This window comes from Hyperolius riggenbachi, chromosome 11, assembly GCF_040937935.1.
Source record: "Hyperolius riggenbachi isolate aHypRig1 chromosome 11, aHypRig1.pri, whole genome shotgun sequence".
In the NCBI taxonomy this organism is placed as follows: Eukaryota; Metazoa; Chordata; class Amphibia; order Anura; family Hyperoliidae; genus Hyperolius; species Hyperolius riggenbachi.
Genome location: NC_090656.1, coordinates 176290460 through 176310661, shown reverse-complemented (window position 1 = coordinate 176310661; position 20202 = coordinate 176290460). Strand labels below are relative to the sequence as shown.

At 43.9% G+C, this 20202-nt stretch overlaps 1 protein-coding gene across 1 annotated transcript in view; it reads left to right on the top strand.

Annotated features, from left to right (window-relative positions):
- The first annotated feature begins 18017 nt into the window (after positions 1-18017).
- HSD11B2 (hydroxysteroid 11-beta dehydrogenase 2) overlaps positions 18018-20202 on the top strand; it is a 78074-nt gene continuing 75889 nt past the window's right edge. Inside the window, exon 1 of the mRNA XM_068260027.1 lies at positions 18018-18402. Coding sequence (XP_068116128.1) covers positions 18126-18402 — 277 coding nt within the window. The 5' untranslated portion in view covers positions 18018-18125. The remainder of the gene's footprint in view (positions 18403-20202) is intronic.

Below are 20202 nucleotides of genomic sequence, written 5' to 3'. Positions count from 1 at the left end.
GAGGCGAAAGCATTTCCATGTGAATTAGCGCATGGGCTTCTATGGGAAATGCATTTGCTTGTCTAGAGAAAAAATTTGCAAGTTGAGACTTTTGTTCTGCTGACTGCGAGAGATCCATCTGATCCATTGCAAACTGACGTGTGAATGGATCCTATTAATAACATAGGATCTGTTGCCATCTACGTTTTTGCATTGGTTCCGATCTGGAAAAAAAGACAAAATATGTTTGTTTTGCATTCTGATGTGAACTGACCCTAAATGTGTTGTGACTAACTTTTCATCATGGGTAATATTGCTCCAAAGAAGAGGCAACACCATGAAGTCCTACCAGGTAGGAGATCAACCTGTGTAAGGATTCAGTATTGATCCCCACCAGTAAGAACCCAACAGAAACAATACAATCCTGAATGATATAAAGTACATCACGTGTAATCCTACACAAAAGTGGAGAGATCTTGAACAGTAGGCTGCAGTTTACAATCTAAAAATGTACCCAACCTTTCTGTGGGCCTATAAATAGCTGTAATAATATGGCGTCCAAGAGATGAAATAAAGTTGTTAATTTTGCTACTTAACTACTTTAGCATTTTGGATGTAGCTGCCGCTCGCCGACGGGTAATCGCGCACGCTCTCTCATGTGTTCTTGTCGCCGCCCATTAGCCCGAAGATCAATGAATGGGAGCACAGTTCCCATTCATTGATCTAAGTCCCCGTTTGAATGATTGACACCGACTATAAGACGGCTCTGTCATTCACAAAGTCGATACTTACATGTCCACACATTGCTTCCGTTTTGTGTAGTAATACTACGCATATGGAAGTTAGGTGCAAGGACATCTTGTGGCCAAATAGTGCATCTAAAAAAATTCTATTAAATGACATTTTTTACTTTTAAAAATTAACCCCTTACCTCCCACACTCCCCAATAGTTACACCCAAAAAATGTTTTTAAAAATTAAAAAAATAAACAAACAATAAAAAATACATAAATAGTTACCTTAGAGACTGAACTTTAATATGTATGTCAAAAAGGTATATTACTGTTATTTTTTAAATTATGAGCTTGTAATAAGTGATGGATGCAAAACTGAAAAAATGCACCTTTATTTCCAAATAAAATATCGGCGCCATACATTGTGATAGGGACATAATTTAAATGGTGTAATAACCAGGACAAATGGGCAAATAAAATACATGGGTTTTAATTATGGTAGCATGTATTATTTTAAAACTATAATTGCCAAAACTGAGAAATAATTTTTTTTCTTCATTTTCCTGTTAAAATGGATTTATAATAAAATAATACTTAGCAAAATGTACCACCCAAAGAAAGCTTAAATGATGGTGGAAAAAACAAGATATAGATCATTTTGTTGTGATAAATAGTGATAAAGTTATTGGCAAATGATTGGGAGGTGAAAGTTGCTCGGATGCATAAGGTGAAACAACACTGAAGGCTGAAGTGGTTAAAGAAGGAAGGCTTTATTTTAATAAATCCTGTCATCCTCTTCTTTTTGTGTAGTAAAAAATAAAGGTAATTCAATGGCGTACAAAATTTGCTTCATCAGTGGTTGCTAACCAAGCAAATTGCAAGATTACCTTGGGCTTTAGCCATAGACCATTCAAGACAACTACATGACTAGCATACCATATTTTCAGATGTTTAGTCCACACTAAACAGGGCTGGACCTTATCCGGGAACACTCTGACAGTAAAAATCTAGATTAGAGTTAGAGTAATGTAAGAGGCATCAGAGCCCTCATTCTGAATTCCACCCGTACCTGAATGACCTCAGAACAAGAGTCAGAGGAAGGAACATACTGTTCAGTGTGTATGGTGGTGCAGCAGGTTTTACTAGCTACTAGATTGTACTAACAGGCTAAGTGGCTGAAATATTAAAATAAATAAAAGGCTACACCTTGTCACAGCTGCCAAGCAATATATGTGGCCCTGAGTAACTAGATGTGGGTCGGGCAATCGGTGCAGCACAAAAAACACACATGGTAACATTTCCTGTCTTCCAGCATTCCTAAAACTATGGCCCAGAGCTTTCCTTCCATACACTGGAAATGATTGGTTAGCATCTCCATTCTGCAGAAAAGCTCACCGATGTGCCAATGCCACAACCTTGCCAATAAAATGGCCACTATTGCAATGTGTTACTAAGAGTTACTGTGAATCCTGATCTAAAAACGACAGCGTTTTTCTGTTCATCTTATAGTTACAGATGTTTGATATTTTATTTTGTGTGTGTGTGGGGGGGGGGGGGGGCAGAGACAGCATTTTGTTTGGATTACATTATTGCTAAATCCAAAGTGAATCTGAAGGGAATTTTTTTTAAATAAAAAACGAATACTTATCTTAGGAAAGTGAAGGCTCTTGGTCCTAATGAGCCTTCCCATTATTCTCAGGGTCCCTGCTTTCCAGCGCTAGATCCCCGGTTCAAATCTCCTGGCGCAGGAGGCATTCGAAAGACTTTGGGAGCCTGAGTGCCTTGAGTGCTCCCAAAGACGGGCGGCTCCGTCATGCGCATGCCAGAGTGCGTGAGCCAGCATGCTTGTGCATGCACAGTAAGGTGCGGCCCGCTGTCAGGAGCACTTGGGCTCCCAAAGACATCTGAAGTCTCAGAGCAGCCTAGTCAGAGACTTAACGGGGTAGCTAATGGTGGAACACGGGTAACGTAAGAGGAACGGGAAGGCACATTAGGACCCAGAGCCTTCCCTCTCCTTAGGTGAGTATCTGTTTTGTTTTGTTTTAAATTCCCTTCAGACTCCCTTTAAAGATCACTAAGGTTGTAGATATAAAACTTTTAATGTAAGCAATTTAATGTAACCGAAAGTTATGCAAGAATCAGCAGGTGACAGAGTTATTAACTCACCTGCTCGCCTGTAAATCATTATTCATCTGAAAACACCTTCCCTCATCAGCAAAACTGCCATGGTGTTGTTTGCCCAAAGTGACCAATCCACCTGATTTACCAGAGCCTAATTAGGTTTCCACAACATAACCCCTCTGGAGGTACCAGGGCACAAGTCAGCCACTAAGAGCAACCTACTTCATACGCTTCACTTCAGACTTCAATTGTTTCTGGTTTCCATAAAGGTAACTTCAACTCCACTAAATATGCAGAGAAACACCAGAGCCAAGGTATTCACTGGAAGGTGTAGGCTGGCACCATGTGACTGCAAAGACAGACACTCTAATACACATAAAGTGACAGAAAGATGCCCAGTTCTTCCAGGCCCTGTAGGCCTTCTGATCCCTCGCTGTCATTCCGCTTTGTTCCATTCAGTAGCTGTTCCCTCCGGAAGCTGCCTCCTTGATCATGCGCCCATGGCCAGATATAGAATTTGTCATAACTACTTCCTGTGGTAAAATAATCCCCAATTTAACAACTCTGACAATAAAGAATCCCTTCCTAAATAGATGGCAAAACCTTTTTTCCTCCGTACGCAGATTATGGCCTCTTGTCCTTTGTACAAGCCTAGGAACAAAAAGCTCATCTGCCAAGCTTTTGTATTTCCCTCTGATGTATTTATACATGTAAATCAGGTCACCAAATAGCTATCTTTTTTCCAATCTAAATAACTCCAACCTTTCTTGGTAAGTGAGACTTTTCACCTCCCTGATTAATTTAGTTGCCAGTCTTTGTACCTGTTCTAGTATGTTAATGTCTTTCCTGTAGTGTGGTACCCAAAACTGTGTTACATACTGCAGATGTGACCACACAAGTGATTTATACAGAGGAAGTAGTGTACTAGGATCTCGTTATATTATTTCCCGTTTTATGCATTCCAGAATTGTATTTGCTTGAGGCTACGTTCACATCGTGAAACGCGAATGGCCAACTGCGTTTGTATGCGTTGTGTGGCTGATCCCTTTCACTAAAGTGAATGGGTCAGCCAGGCGTTTTGTGAAAAAATGCGTGCCGCATGCGTTCCCGGACCACACTGGTCTGGAACGAATGCAGTGTGAACATCAGACAGTGCAGTCTATGCACTTTCTGGTGTCCTGCATGTCAGCATCCTGCATGTGTTGCCGAAATCTGGACGTCAACGTGTGCAGTGTGAACGGGGCTTAGCTGCTGTTGTTTAAGATTGAATACTGGTGTTTAAACTACCAAACAACATTCCCAAGTCCTTCTCCAAGTCTGTTAGCCATTTATCTTCTATGTCACTTTACCATTGGCATGTCCAAAGTACATACCTTACATTTATCTACATTAAATTGAATCTATAGCTATTTGAGTACAACGCTCTGCACCAGCCAAAACACAGTCCAAAACTCCCACACCGTAGTTCCTTGGCATGAGCTAAATAAAAGAGTCCACTTAAAAGTCCATTGTCTCAGGCCTCCACACAAATAGTAAGTATCATGCTCACCAAATTTGATGGCTGATTAGTTATGATCAGCATAAACAGCATATGGTAAATGGCACCTCACACTTCTTTAGCCTTCTTCCTGTATATACCTCAGAGCATAAAACAATACATAGCGTAATACTGTTTCAGAGCGGGTAATCAACACCTCGACCCATGCAACTGGTCACCCGTGTGTTGATAATATAAGCACCACACTCCCAGTGCATGCAATTGTTATAGCTGCGGGCTCACCGGATGTAGATGCTGACCATATGATAGACCAGCTCTCAGCGCATAAACAGTCAATTCCCCTCCTCTCTCTGGCAGAGTCTTCTCCCTTATTAGACTCAAAACAAAGCCTCTATAGTGTAATATTGTTTATTAAAATTGTTTAAGATCAAGTAATACACTCACATTTCCGAATAGAATCATGCGCATATAATAAAAGCTCCTCCGGACGTCCTCTATGCTGCCAGTCTTGCGTCTCCACTCAGCGCTACACGCTCCCTATTAAATTGAATCTGCCATTTATCTGCCCATATAGCCATGCTGTTGAGATCCTGTTGTAAAATGTCACTATCCGGATTAGTGTTTATAATTCTGCATCATTTTTTATCATCTTCAAAGATGGCAACATTACTCTGTATTCCATCTGCTAGATCATTACTAAATACATTAAAAAGGATTGTACCTAGTACTGACCCTTGCAGGACCTCGCTGTTAACTGTTTCCAGGGCCGGGCCGAGGCATAGGCTGGAGAGGCTCCAGCCTCAGGGCGCAGTGTAGGAGGGGGCGCAGAATTCATTCAGCTGTCATTCCTAATTGTGTTTGAAGCAGAAAGAAATAAGAAAAGGGGATACATGGCAGTGACTGCAAGCCAGATAACTAGATATTGAGGTGTTGGGGAGGTTGTGGGCCCTGTGGCGCCTCTTAGTCTAATAGCAATCAGTGTTTGATGGCTTGGGTGGCAGGGATGGAGGGGCGCACCTTGGTGTCTCAGCCTTGGGTGCTGGAGGACCTTGTCCTGGCTCTGACTGTTTCCCATTATGAATATGACCTATTTACCACCACTCTCTGCCTAGTGCTTTTAATTCCTTTACCAGTTTTATCCACAAACACACATGTTCTCCTAGTCCCTGTATCCTCTGCACCAGGCTATTGTGGGGAACAGTGTCAAAAGCCTTTGCAAAGTCCAAGTACATCTATAGCGTTCCCAAGATCTAAATGTGCATTCACTACTTCATAAAAGCTGGGTATGGTGATGAGACAAGATCCGTCTTTAGTAACCCATGCAGATGAACTGAAATTACATTATTCTGTGCTATAAAATCTTGCATAGCATCTCTTAGAATACCTTCATACAGTGTACACACAACTGATCAATTTCCTTTTCAATAAGGGGAAAATATCAGCTTTACGCTGATAGGGAACTGACTCAATTGAAAGAGAATTATATAAAATAAGGTAAATTGGCCTATCGACAACTGAACTTAGCTCCCTTAAAGAGAATATGTATTGTTAAAATCGCACAAAAGTAAACATACCAGTGCGTTAGGGGACATCTCCTATTACCCTCTGTCACAATTTCGCCACTCCTCGACGCATTAAAAGTGGTTAAAAACTGTTTTTAAAAGTTTGTTTATAAACAAACAAAATGGCCACCAAAACAGGAAGTAGGTTGATGTACAGTATGTCCACACATAGAAAATACATTCATACACAAGCAGGCTGTATACACCCTTCCTTTTGAATCTCAAGAGATAATTTATGTGTTTCTTTCCCCCTGCAGCTATCTGCAGGAAGAAACAGCCTGACACTTCAGTGAAAGAGTGCAGACAGCTCTGCCTGTATGTAATTCCTCAGTATGTGAAAGCCCAGCCAGCTCAGAGGAGGATTTATCCAGCTTGTAAAAGATAAGAGAGAAGAGAGAAGCTGCCCTAATCTAAATAATACACAGGCAGTGTGCAGAGAGGGGCCTGGAGGGGGGAGATGCATCACAGAACCACAACACTGAAGAACTTGGCAGCCTTCCAGACACAGGCTGACAAGTCTGACAAGTCTGACAAGAGAGAGATAAGTTGATTTATTACAGAGATGGTGATAGTAGAACGTGCTGCAGTAAGTCAGAACACATTAGAATAGCTTTTGCAACTTGTAGGATGATAAAAAACAGGATGCAATTTTTGTTACGGAGTCTCTTTAATACTCGGGGTGGATGCCATCTGAGCTGGGTGCCTAATATATCTTGATTTTATTTAAACGTGTCTTTTTACATTCATGTTGAATGAGGTACATTGGGAACAACACAGGGCTGTATCATGGGACAAGGGCATCACCTAGCGCAGTTCGTAAAAACTGCAGAAGTAGCAGTTAGGGCAGCGCATGCACAGTAGCCTGCGACTGGTTCAGCCGGCCAGCTTTCAGAGAGGCACAGATGTGGACAAGACCTAACAAATAGGTCTTAGGCTACGTTCACAGTGGTGCATTGCGGTGCAATGTAATGGCTGCATTGTTATGCAGAATGTTACACTGCAATGCATCACCAATGTGACATTCACAGTGCGGACAGTGTGGTTAAATAGCGTGCAACAACCTGCATGCAGTGCGTTCCAGCATAATGTGCATGTTAACATTGACACCTGAGAAAGGGCTCTGTCTGAAACATATTGTGTGTATGCTAAGCCACAATACAGCTTGTTGCTGCATACAGTCTACTGAGTACCATTCTCTTATTTCGAATTGTGTGCTTAGAGGACAGGAGTGCGTACCAGTTGGGAAATGTACTGGTTCCTACCCAAAGTATAGCTTTTTCTACTACTATAATGCGCGTGCTTTTCATTGACTGTATGCTTCACTGTATGCTATTCCCCCGTTTGTTGCATTACGTTCCTGCTTGTCACTGATCATGCTGGGAGATGTGGCGCCCCCGGTTGCTGATGTATGCCAGGAGATGTGGCGTCCCTAGCCACTCATGCATGCCGGGAGATGTGGCGTCACCAGTCGCTGATGCATGCCGGCAGATGTGGTGTCCCCAGCTGCTGATGCATGATGGGAGATGTGGGGTCCCCAGCTGCTGATGCATGACGGGAGATGTGGCGTCCCCAGCTGCTGATGCATGATGGGAGATGTGGCGTCCCCAGCTGCTGATGCATGACGGGAGATGTGGCGTCCCCAGCTGCTGATGCATGATGGGAGATGCGGCGTCCCCAGCTGCTGATGCATGATGGGAGATGCGGCGTCCCCAGCTGCTGATGCATGATGGGAGATGCGGCGTCCCCAGCTGCTGATGCATGATGGGAGATGCGGCGTCCCCAGCTGCTGATGCATGATGGGCGATATGGCGTCCCCAGCTGCTGATACATGATGGGAGATGTGGCGCCCCTGGTCAATGATGCACGCTGGGAGATGTGGCGTCCCTGGTTGCTGATGCATGCCAGGAGATGTGGCGGTCCAATCCCCTGATGCATGCCGGGAGATGTGGCATCCCTGGTTGCTGATGTATGCCGATAAATGTAGTTATTACATTTCCCAGCTGGGAGATGTAAAGACAGTATTGATTATGTCTCTCCTGGACATCGCAGGCACCTTAAACAGGCATTGAGGCATTGAAAGCCTGGTAGATACCGTGGCTATAGAGCATCCCCGTTGCCCCCCGCCCGAATACACACACAATCTACACACTTTATTTATGAACTTCTCTTAGGAGAAGGTTTGTTTTTAATATTTTTACATTAAAGGTGCTCAGGTCACTTAAAAAGTAATTTGGGCGCCTGATAAAATAATGAGCACCGTGGCCACCCACTATGCAAACTGCGGTGGGTTTGCAGCATGGGGAGCGGCGGATTAGGGTTAATTTTACCGATATTCTAATGGCAGCTATTTCTGGTGCTAAAATTTCCATTTTGCATGTACGCTCCAAAAATAGTAAAGTGCGGAAATATAAAGATACAGACTCTCCGCAGCTCTCTGCAAACAAAGGGGTGACAGCTGGTTTATGATTGGCTGCCATGAATTACGAAACATCCCTTTTCTTTGTTCAATGTTTTAAGGGCAGAAAGTTTGAAACTTTGTAAACAGCCCTGTCAACTGGTAGAAACAGACCAGAGAAAAGTTTACTCTCTGTGCTCTGCAGAGTTTCCTGATCCGCATTTTTCTCTTTTCTTAGAAAGCATTTGTCATCCAAAGCAGAATTAAAACTCCTACTGGCTCATGCTCCTGGGAATGAGGCCTGGCTGAACTCTGGCCAGCAGCTTGTCCGTCGTGGGACAAAGACAACAAAGCAGACAAGCCTGTCCTATGTGTGACACTCTCTTCCTGAAGCGTCCATTTATTGCAAACTTCTGGTTACATAAGAGTTGCTCGGTTGTAGTAGAACTCATGGAGACTAGTAAATAGGTGCCCACCCTGCCCAAGTGTGGTTTTTTTTTATGTATCTTAATTAATCGCCAGAGGGGTCTTATCTAAAAGTTATTACCTAAAAAAGCCTACTTCCATAGGTGGAATACATGTTTCTCTGCAAAGAAAGCCAGATAGGGAATCTTAGTGCTTACACAGTATGGTGTCTCCATAGCAATAGGGCAGCGCTGCGTAATATGTTGGCGCTTTATAAATACAATAAATAAATAATAAATAAATAACTGTGGGCAGGTCTGAGTCGGATCATGTGATAACGCTGCACATCTGTGAAACTGTCTGTACACTTTAACATTTGCACCATTCCACTTTGTCACAGATGGTTCAAAAGCTGAACAGGTAATGCATGAGCAGAAAATATACCAACCGTAGTAGTGTAGTTTTATATGTTGACAGACAAAGACAACTAAAACCAGCTGTATCAGTCATATAAAAGGGAAGATCAAGTTTACAGAGGCCGGTATAAAATCAATCTACACATCAGTCAATCCTGGAGATCAATCCCCCATTTAGTCTATCTGCCCACAAAAACCTATGTATGTTTATTTTGACTTTTAATTTTCATTTCAGGTTTGCTTTAAAGGGAACCCGAGGTGAGAGGGATATGGAGGCTGACATGTTTATTTCCTTTAACCTCCCTGGCGGTGCATTTCTGTCTGAAGTCTGGAGTCAAAAGCGGTAAATTTTTTTCAAGAATTTTAGGCCTCCAATTCTTAAATCATAATTCACCAAAATATGTCAGAATAAAAGCCTGATATACATTCTGCATTTAAATAAAATACTAGAACACACATTTGTTAAATTAAATACATTTATGAATAAACTTAAAAAATTGTGAAACTGTACAAATAAGGCAGGTAGAGAGTATTCAAAATCCAGGCAGAGGTCGGTGCAGGAGGCAGGCAGAGAGTAGTCAAAATCTTGGCAGAGGTCGGTGCAGGCGGCAAAGCAGAGAGTAGTCAAAATCCAGGCAGAGGTCGGTGCAGGCGGCACAGCAGAGAGTAGTCAAAATCCAAGCAGAGGACAGTGCAGGCGGCAGGCAGAGAGTAGTCAAAATCCAGGCAGAGGTGGGTGCAGGCGGCAGGCAGAGAGCAGGGCTGTGGAGTCGGAACAAAAATCTTCCGAAACCACGACTCCAACTCCGACTCCGGGTATCCAAAATTGTTCAGCCTCCGACTCCTTAGTCTAATACTTAACAGGGCTGTGTATTTTGTACAAAAATCATGCGACTCCAACTCCTCAGTTTCTGAAACCACGACTCCAACTCCGACTCTGGGTGCCCAAAATTGCCCCGACTCCAACTCCTTGACTCCGACTCCTACTCCACAGCCCTGGCAGAGAGTAGTCAAAATCCAGGAAGAGGTCGGTGCAGGCGGCAGGCAGAGATTAGTCAAAATCCAGGCAGAGGACGGTGCAGGCGGCAGGCAGAGTGTAGTCAAAATCCAGGCAGAGGTGGGTGCAGGCGGCAGGCAGAGAGCAGGGCTGTGGAGTCGATACAAAAATCTTCCGAAACCACGACTCCAACTCCGACTCCGGGTACCCAAAATTGTTCAGACTCCGACTCCTCGACTCCGACTCCTTAGTCTAATACTTAACAGGGCTGTGTATTTTGTACAAAAATCATGTGACTCCGACTCCTCAGTTTCTGAAACCACGACTCCAACTCCGACTCCGGGTGCCCAAAATTGCCCTGACTCCAACTCCTTGACTCCGACTCCACAGCCCTGGCAGAGAGTAGTCAAAAACCAGGAAGAGGTCGCTGCAGGCGGCAAGCAGAGATTAGTCAAAATCCAGGCAGAGGACGGTGCAGGCGGCAGGCAGAGAGTAGTCAAAATCCAGGCAGAGGTCGGTGCAGGCGGTGCAGGCGAAGCTCATCAAGAGAATGCCAAGAGTGTGCAAAGCAGTAATCAAAGTAAAAGGTGGCTACTTTGAAGAACCTAGAATATGACATATTTTCAGTTGTTTCACACTTTTTGGTTATGTACTATACTTCCACATGTGTTAATTCATAGTTTGGATGCCTTCAGTGTGAATCTACAATGTTCGTAGTCATGAAAATAAAGAAAACTCTTTGAATGAGAAGGTGTGTCCAAACTTTTCTTTTGGTCTGTACTGTGTATATACAGTATATATATATGGATGTATGTATAATTTGTTGCATTTATTTCTTTGATTTACTTCTTCCCTATGCAAATGATGTGTGGCACGGCCGAAGAGAGGTCGCTGATTACCAGGGGTAGGGGGGAGAAGCCTGGCCACTGAGTCCCCGCAATAAGAGCGGGGAGATGAGGATCCCAGTGGCCAATGATGATACAAATAGCGATGGGAGAAGCCTGGATGCCGGGTCCCCGCAATTAGAGCGGATACATGGGGATCCCGGCGGCAAAGGAGGAGGCTCATAGCTGGGGATAGAAGTCTGGGTCCCGCTGCACAGCGCTGATCGCGCGCGGGACCCAGGCAGCCAATAGGAGCGTCTGTTTTGGCCAGCCCGAACTGAGCTCAGGCTTACCGCTCTGAGCTCCTGAAACTGAGCCCGAGCTCAGTTTGGGATTGCCGACAGGGAGGTTAAGATAATGCACATTGCCTGGTTGTACTCAGCCTCTATTAATTTGAGTAATAGACCCTGAACAAGCATGCAGATCAGATGTGTCAACTCATGTTAGGGGGTCTTAAGTTGAGACCAAGTGACGAGACGTAGGTCCAAATGATGAGTTTAATTTACATTGCAATGGAGAATACAGATTGCGATAAGTTCAACAGCAAGCAGCATTTTGAAGTTAAAAGTGTCTGACAGTAGTTTTTAAAGTCACTTCATCATTACATCACAATTTTGGGGGTATTCTGGGAGTCCAATCAGAACATTACAGAGTCCAAGCTCATAAGAGTGTTTCTATCACGTGAAACTAAGTCAGCCTTGACATTTATGAATGTTTTAATGCCTTGTCTGGTTCATGGTAGGTCAGCAGTTTCCAGATGGCCAGTTATTTGGCTTGGCTTTGGACGGGTATGTGAGCGTTAACCTTGCAAACAAATAGGCAACATACATTTTTCTTATAATATTAATATTAATATGAAATACATTTACATTAATCTCCCTGATACCTTCTCTAACAATACATAATCATTATAACTACTCTTAAAGACCCCTGCACCACATCAGATGTATATGATAAATCCTGCAAGATTAGATGCATGCTTGCTTCAGGTGTGTGATTTAGACCCCGCTGACCTGAAAGATCAACAGGACTGCCAGGCAACTGGTCTTGTTTAAAAGGAAATAAATATGACAGCTTCCGTAGGTATCACATCTTGAGTTCTTTTTAATGCCTGGTACACACCATGCAATTTCCCCTCAGATAGATGGCTCGAATTAATAATTTCCAACAGGTCCGATCTGATTTCTGTTCGTTTTTCTGCTCGATTTTCCTATCACTTCTATACAAAATCAGAAGAACGATCAAAAATCAGATCGGACCTGTCAGAAATTATCGATTTGACCTGCCAATCTGGTGTGTACCAGGCATAACATCCTGTCTCTTGTGAGGTGTGATCCAATGGATCAGATATGTTTGCTTAGCACAGGGGTCAGAATGTCACTCTAGAGCAGTGTTTCTCAACATTTTATTGGTATGTACCCCTTTTAAAACCCTGTACTCACCAAGTACCCCCTAGCATAGAAAACATTATCACAAGTACCCCTTAACAAATATATTTTGTAAGATTTAGATTGTAGATTTAGATTGTAAGCCTCTGGCAGGGCAATCTTACTGTCAATCGCCCCTCTTGTGGACTACAACAGTCTCTATTTTGACCTATGACACTGTACTGTTATCAAATCATTTGCATGATCTTGTTTTCGTTGTGAGATTTTTGTGTGTCCTACCTTGTATGTTAACCCAGCTATTGTGTAATATGTTGGCGCTTTATAAATACAATAAATAATAATAATAAATATATATTTAATTGTAGTACATGATAATTATTAAACAATTTCCAAGCATTTATTATTGCCTTTAATTAGCTAAAACACTAATTTGGCGTTTTTTAACTAAGATTTATCATTTTTTTAACACTCTAAATTTGTTGTTCTTGGTCAAGTATATCAAGCCTGAGTACCCCCTGGAACTATCAGAAGTACCCGCTGGGGTACGTGTACCACACGTTGAGAACCTAGGCTCTAGAGTCATATTTGTGAGTGCGGCTCTGCTAGCCTGCCTTTATGCCCTGCCCCCCCCCCCCCAACAACTGTAGTTGCCAGTTGGTACAGCCTATACAATACAATACAATAACATTTCTATAGCACTTTTCTCCCATAGGACTCAAAGCGCTTAGGCTCTCTCAGATTCAGTAATTAGTAGGATGAAGTATTCACACAACAAAAGTTATATTTCTGCAAATGCCAGACTGAACAGGTGGGTTTTCAGTCTGGATTTAAACACGTCCAGGGATGGAGCTGTCCTGATCTGTTGAGGTAAGGAGTTCCAAAACGTAGGGGCAGCATGACAGAAGGCTCTGGGACCAAACGTTTCCAAGTGGACTCTGGGTATGACTAGATTATTAGAACCTGTGGATCTGAGAATGCGGGGATTGCTACGCAGCTGTAACATATCTTTCATGTATCCAGGGCCTAGATTATTCAGGGATTTAAATGTCAGTAGGCCGATCTTGAATAGGACCCTCCATTCTATAGGTAGCCAGTGAAGGGAATGCAGGACTGGCGTTATGTGGCAGTGACGGGGTTGGTTGGTTAGCAGTCTGGCAGCAGTATTCTGTATCAGCTGTAGGCGGTACAAGACCTTTTTTGGAAGGCCAGTGTAGAGAGCATTGCAGTAGTCCAGTCGGGATGTGATGAAGGCGTGGACTAAGGTTGGCAGATCTTCTGGGGGTATGAGGTGCTTGATTTTTGCAATGTTCTTCAGGTGAAAATAGGATGATTTCACCACAGCAGAGATTTGAGTTCTGAAGTTTAAATCCCCATCAATTAGAACTCCCAGGCTACGCACATGATCAGAGCTGCGTAGATCCGTGCCTCCTATTCCCAGTGGTGAAGACTGCAAGTTAAGTTGTTTTGTTATCATGCTCTGCCCTCCAATCAGAAGGACTTCAGTTTTGTCTGCATTTAGTTTCAGCCAGTTGTCATTCATCCATTGCTGTAGTTCACGTAAGTAGGCGTTTATAGTTAGAGTTGGGTCTGTCACACCTGGCTTGAAGGAAAGATATAGTTGGGTGTCGTCTGCATAGTAGTGGTATGTCAGGCCATGTATTTGGATTAGTTTTCCTAACGGTAGCATGTAAATTGTGAAAAGCAGGGGGGAGAGGATTGAGCCCTGGGGCACCCCATATTTAAGTGTTACAGGGGTGGACAGGAAGGGCCCCATAGACACTTTGTGGGTTCTGCCACTCAAGAAGGATTGGAACCACTGAAGTACTATGCCATCAATGCCACAGTATTCCTGTAGCCTGTTTATCAAGATGTCATGGTTAACTGTGTCAAAGGCTGCAGAAAGGTCTAGCAGTATAAGGATCGAGCACTCTCCTCTGTCTCTTGCCATGAGCAGGTGGTTGCATATTTGGATGAGGGCAGTTTCAGTGCTGTGGTGTTTCCTAAAGCCAGACTGGAATGGGTCATAACTGTTATTTTGTAGGATTCTGGCTTCTAGCTGGAGGTATACAGCTTTTTTCAATTAGCTTGCCCAGAAAGGGGAGGTTAGAGACAGGTCTGTAGCTGGTCATTGCATCTGGGTCCAGGGAGGGTTTTTTGAGGAAAGGCCTGATGATTGCTTCCTTCAGTAAAGCAGGAAATATCCCTGATTGTAAGGAACAGTTAACAATTTTGAGGAATACCGGTACGAACAGGTCGGGGAAGTTCAACATGAACTGTGTTGGGCCAGGATCCAGGTCACAGGTAGTTAGGCGGACGTGAAGGAGGATGCTTGATGTGACTTCTTCATCAATTTCTTTGAAGTTTGACCAAGGTGTTACGTTGTCTCTGCTAATGGTCTTCGGCGCTATATTAGGCTCAGATGCTGTAAGTTGGATGGCGGACCTTATAGCGGAGACTTTGTCTGTGAAGAAATGGGCAAATTGGTCACAGAGGTCCTTTGAAGACTCGATATTAAGTTTTTGACATGCTGGGTTGCAGAGTTTTTCCACTGTGCGGAACAGTTGGGCTGGTTTGTTAACTGCATTTGCAATCTCTTGTGATAGAAAGGATGATTTTTTTCCAGTGATTACCTTTCCAGCTTTCCAAGCCCTGCAAAACCCTCTATTCCCTCCCCTGCTGGGCCTCTCCACAGCTGCACTGTGTAACTGTGAGTGCAAAGTCACATGTGTGTAGCCGCCAAAGTGCGACCAATGCTGTACTGCCCTGTGCAGACCTTGCAGTGCACAACCTTGTTCAGAGCCTTCTGGACTCCACCAGTAGAATCAGCAGTGCTACCTGGGCTACTTCTGCCTGTAATTATAGCTCTTAATCTGTTGGATGTGAGCGGGTGGGTCGGGCACTATTAGGGGCCTCAGGCTGCATCATAACTAATACACTGCTGAAAGGTCTAAAGTTGGCCAGTCAACATTATTGAGCTTGCATTGGACTATAAGAACTAGCAGGGATCTACATGGTTTATTTTATAGTTCCTATCCGTTCCTATTATATTGAACCTTCAACGTTTAATAATAAAATATAGGACCTGTATAAAAAACCATGTAGCTCTAAACCAACACCTAAAAACATGGTTCTTCAAAAGAAATTTGGCTCTTGAAAGAAATCTTAATTGATCTGCTGATCTTTGGCTCTTTTGAGGAATTAATTTGCAGACTACTGGCTTAGCACATTCTAGAGATGAACTATTACACACATCAGGAAGTCCAAAAACATGATTCACCAGCCTATCTTCCATTGCTCCATGTCCATGCTCAGGTGCTCTCTGTAGGCGCTTTTGGCAGTTACAGTGGTCACTATGGCCAACTGATTCATGTACAGCACACAGCATCACGGGAAACGAGCTACAATTCCCTCTGCATTTTGACACCCTTCTATTGTGGCCAGCAATAATAATTATTATTTTCTCAGCAAGTCATACTACATTGTTCTTTCTATGGTATCTGATGATGCACACCTATGATCCTGTCGCTGGTTATCATCATAATGCTAAATTTATATAGTATTGACATCCTCTGCAGTGCTTTATAGCGTACATAGTCATGTCACTAAGCCCTGGGGCTCGCTACAGCTATTGTCTGCAATCGCAAAACAGCATTTGCAATTGTGCGGTTTTTGGTTAGATTTCCGGAGCAATCTTGAAGGAATGTGATTTGCTTGTACATTCTCTCGACACAATTACTTTGAAAATGCTGAATGCAGCAGTGGAACCACTGTCATAGAGCTCCACTGCTGCAGCGCTTTGCCGATCACTGGCGATTAGCAAGCACTGGGACAGCCCTCATATTAGGCCCTAACTGTGCATAGAGGAGCTCACAATCTAATCCTTACAGGTTATAGTGTAATGTCCCTGAACTAGTCTAAGGCTGTTATGGTAAGAACCTTCCAATATACAAGTATGGGTTGTGGGAGGAAATCAGAGTGCCCAAGGGAAACCCACGCAAAAACATACAAACTCCATGCAGTGGATACTGCATTTGATTAATCTATTTCCAAGCAGCATCAACACAGAATTACTAGCATCTCACTGACCACCTCTACTGGCCACCGCATACTGAAAACAGCCCATAACCCCTGCTGCCAACATCCTTCATATCCTTGCCCATTTTTCCTGCTTTCAACACATCTGTTAAAAAAAAAAAAAAAAACCTTTATGTGAGCTAGCAGCCCCCCCCCCCCCCCCCCAGTTTTACCACAATTGTTCTGTGGTCCCTCCCCAGGGCCTCTGCAAAGTTTTCAGTGGGTATTCCCCTAATAAGGTTAAGGGGTCACCTGGGGGGCCAGCAGCTGGCTCGGTGCCCTGGAAGAATTTGTCAGAAAAAAGGGTCTCCTAATGTTGCTTACGGGGTGGGGTGTTGTCAGGTGGGTCTCCATTTTAATTTTGCTCAGGGCCCCACTGTATCTAGAAGTGACCCTGACGCACGGCTTGCTTTGGGTTTACAGGACACCGAGTTTGATGAATAAACTAGCGATACATATACAGCGCACACAAAGCGTGGGTCTTGTCAGTGCGTCGGCACCTACTATAGTAATTAGGCCCTGTTCATACTTTCAGCATTTGCAGAACTCATAGAAATTAAAAGAAACGCAAGTCGAAAAATGCATGCATTTGTATGCTTTTTTCTGCTCAAATGCATTTTCTATTGCGTTTCACACACACGTCACACAGGAAACAGAAAAGAATGATAGAAAAAGCAGATGAAAATGAACGCTAAAAATGCAATAGTACGCGTTTTTGATTCGCGTCCATAGACTTTCATTGCATCCTTTCTGTGCATGACACACAGAACTGCGTGCAGCGATGTGGATGAGAAACGTATGCGTCTCATGTGAACGAGGCCATTAGAAAACATTAGTAGCCGTTTCTATGCGCAAAGTCTGCCCGTACGCGTTCTGTAAAAACGGCTAGGGACGCACAGTCTGAATGGGGCCTAACAGGACCTGTGTGCGAATGGTAATATTACCCCGCGGTGTGCGTGAGCGTGGTTTATTTACCGCTAGCTCATCCATCAAGGCCAACATGTGCGGTTACAGCGGCAATGAACCATACTTTCATTGTACTGCAGGCACCACTGTATACTAGCACCACACGTGTAATGCACATCACAACTTTTTGATGCCGCAACCAGCACAGAGTGGAAAGACCCTTCATTTCCCCAGATACACAATCACTTCCAGGCTCCTGAGTTTACATTAATATAGATATTACTGATGAATAGGTGGGATCTCACAGAGAATCAGAAATGCAGCTAATCTTACTCGAACATTATGTTCCTAGGTAGCGTTTCCTGTGAGCTGCACTTTCCCAGTAGCAGTAGCTGCAGCCATTCCTGCCATAGATAACAGCAGAAGCCCATGCACAGGACGCAGGGAAGCTTCTAGGAATAGCTGCTTTGTACACTGGACAGGGAGGACACAGCGCAGCCCCTTCAGCACCAGAAGTTTGAGAAGGCAGAGAAGCCCGGTGAACTCCAGTTAACACGAAATCATTGGAGTACAGATTAGAGCTGGCCCCTCCCACCCTTCTGTACTGGCTGCTCTTTTATAAATAGTAGCCTGCTAGTGTTGTATGTTTGTGCATGTGTGTGTGTTGTATACAGTACTTCTCAGTGCTCTGCGGACCTCTCATTCCATCCTCACTCCTGAGCCCCTGATCCTGTCTCCTCTGTACAGTGCTGTGCCCATTGTCTGCCATGGAGCTGTCCACTTCTCCTTCCCTGTGGGCGTATGGCTCGGTCTGGCTCTTCTTCTCCCTGCTGGTGTATTTTAAGTTTTCCCATTCTGACATGCTGCTCACGCCTGCCCTGCTGGTGTACTTCTTCCTGCTGGTACTGTTTGAATGGTTCTGCCACCTGTACCTCCCTCTCCTTCTAGGAATGGCGCTGCTCAGCTCAGCATGCTGCTACGTTCTGAGCATTGCTTCCCCCAGGAGAATGCTGCCTGTGGCCGGGAGAGCTGTGCTCATCACAGGTAAGAGACTTCCACACAGCTCAGTTACTTCTTTGATTAGGTCAGTGTTTCTCAAACCTGTCCTTGTGACTCCAACAGTGCAGGTTTTGCAGGCAGCCTCCCCTATGCACAGGTGGGGTAGTTAGTGTCCCAGCTAGGTGCATTCCATGTAGCTCAGACAATAATTACCCCACCTGTGTATAGCTGAGGTTGTCTGCAAAACCTGCACTGTTGGAGTCACAAGGACAGGTTTGAGAAACCTTGGATTAGGATATTACAGTGTAATCCAATACTAGAGTGATGCCATACAATGTACATGTTGAAGTCAGGTGAGGATTGTATGTTACTTTAAAACTATTATATCATTTTAGAAAGTGATCAGAATGACACAATTGCAATGTATGGAGCACAGTGTTGTTATAGTAACATTGCACATGGCTTTGTGTGTGTATTTCAACATAACTGGTGTGCCAGGGGTGTGGAAGCTATTGGAGTAGTTTTGTGTGTGGTTTCAGTGATAAACCTTGATGTGCAACTGTACAAAGCTAAGGGTGGAGATTTAGTTATCGCATCCCTCAGAGCCAGTCAGAAGAATATTCCTTAAGGTGACCATGCACTTGCTCGATATTTCCCAGCAGATTTGAGAGTCATCACGATAGAATCTGCCAGAGATTGATGCTGCAACGTGGCCACCTGATCATAATTTCAAACAATTTCCAGATGAAATTGAAACTATCGATTGTGCAGGCTGGAAAGATCTTTCTAGAAAGGGGGAGGTTGGGTGCATGGCAGTAGTAGGCAGTATCAAGTTTGTGATGACCAATGGACCCCCAGCATCTAAAATCGTCCCGCTCTGATCAGACTAATCAGATTTTGGTCAGATAGGGATCTATCTGATGGTCAAATCTAGTGGTCATCTATAAGTGTATGGCTACACTTAGGCCTTGTTCACATTATAAAACGCCAGCACTATCGCAAGCGCTGAGTAATTTATGAAGATATTTTGAAAGTGCTTTTCTAAGCACTTTCAGGGCGATTTGCGCTTAAAAAAGCGCTGTTTTCAGCACTTTTGTGTAGCGATGTTTTTTTCACTTTCTGGCATCAGTCAGGAAGTGAGCTCTTTGCCCCGGAAATAAACAAATACAATTGAAAGCGCTCGGGAAATAGCTTTTCACAGCGCTTTTCAATTTCCCTATCCTTTCTATTGAATTGCTAATGCTTAGAAAATGGTGCAGGAACGGCATTTGCGATTGGATAGAAAGCTCATCATTCATGTGAGAACACTCACAGAGCAACATTGTAGAAGCACTTTGAAGGCAATTTTAAAAATCGACAGCATGTAAAAACGAAATCGCTCCAATTGTGAACAAGCCATTATAGATGATCAGATAGCTTTTAGATCAGATAAGCAATTGATACCTGGCTGATCTGAATTGTTTGCCTGGGTACTGGTACTGAAGAGTACCTAAGAGAAAGCACTGATATTTACCTGGAGCTTCCTCCAGGCCTGTTTCACATTAGACAACGCGTGCAGGAGCCGGTCTCCTGCATGCGTTGAATAGCCTGCGGCGTGTCATCGGGAATCTGCGGTGCGACGCAATCAGCGGCGGTAGCCATTAATTGAACCCGACGGGAAAACACTGGCTTCCGGCGTTTCATTGATTCCGGGTGCTTCGAACCGCAACGCCCCGAAATGCACCGTCGGGTGTGAAAGGTAAAATGATAGTCTAAGGCAGGGGTCTCAAACTCAATTTACCTGGGGGCTGCAGGAGGCAAAGTCAGGATGAGGCTGGGCCGCATAAGGAATTTCACAATCGCGGT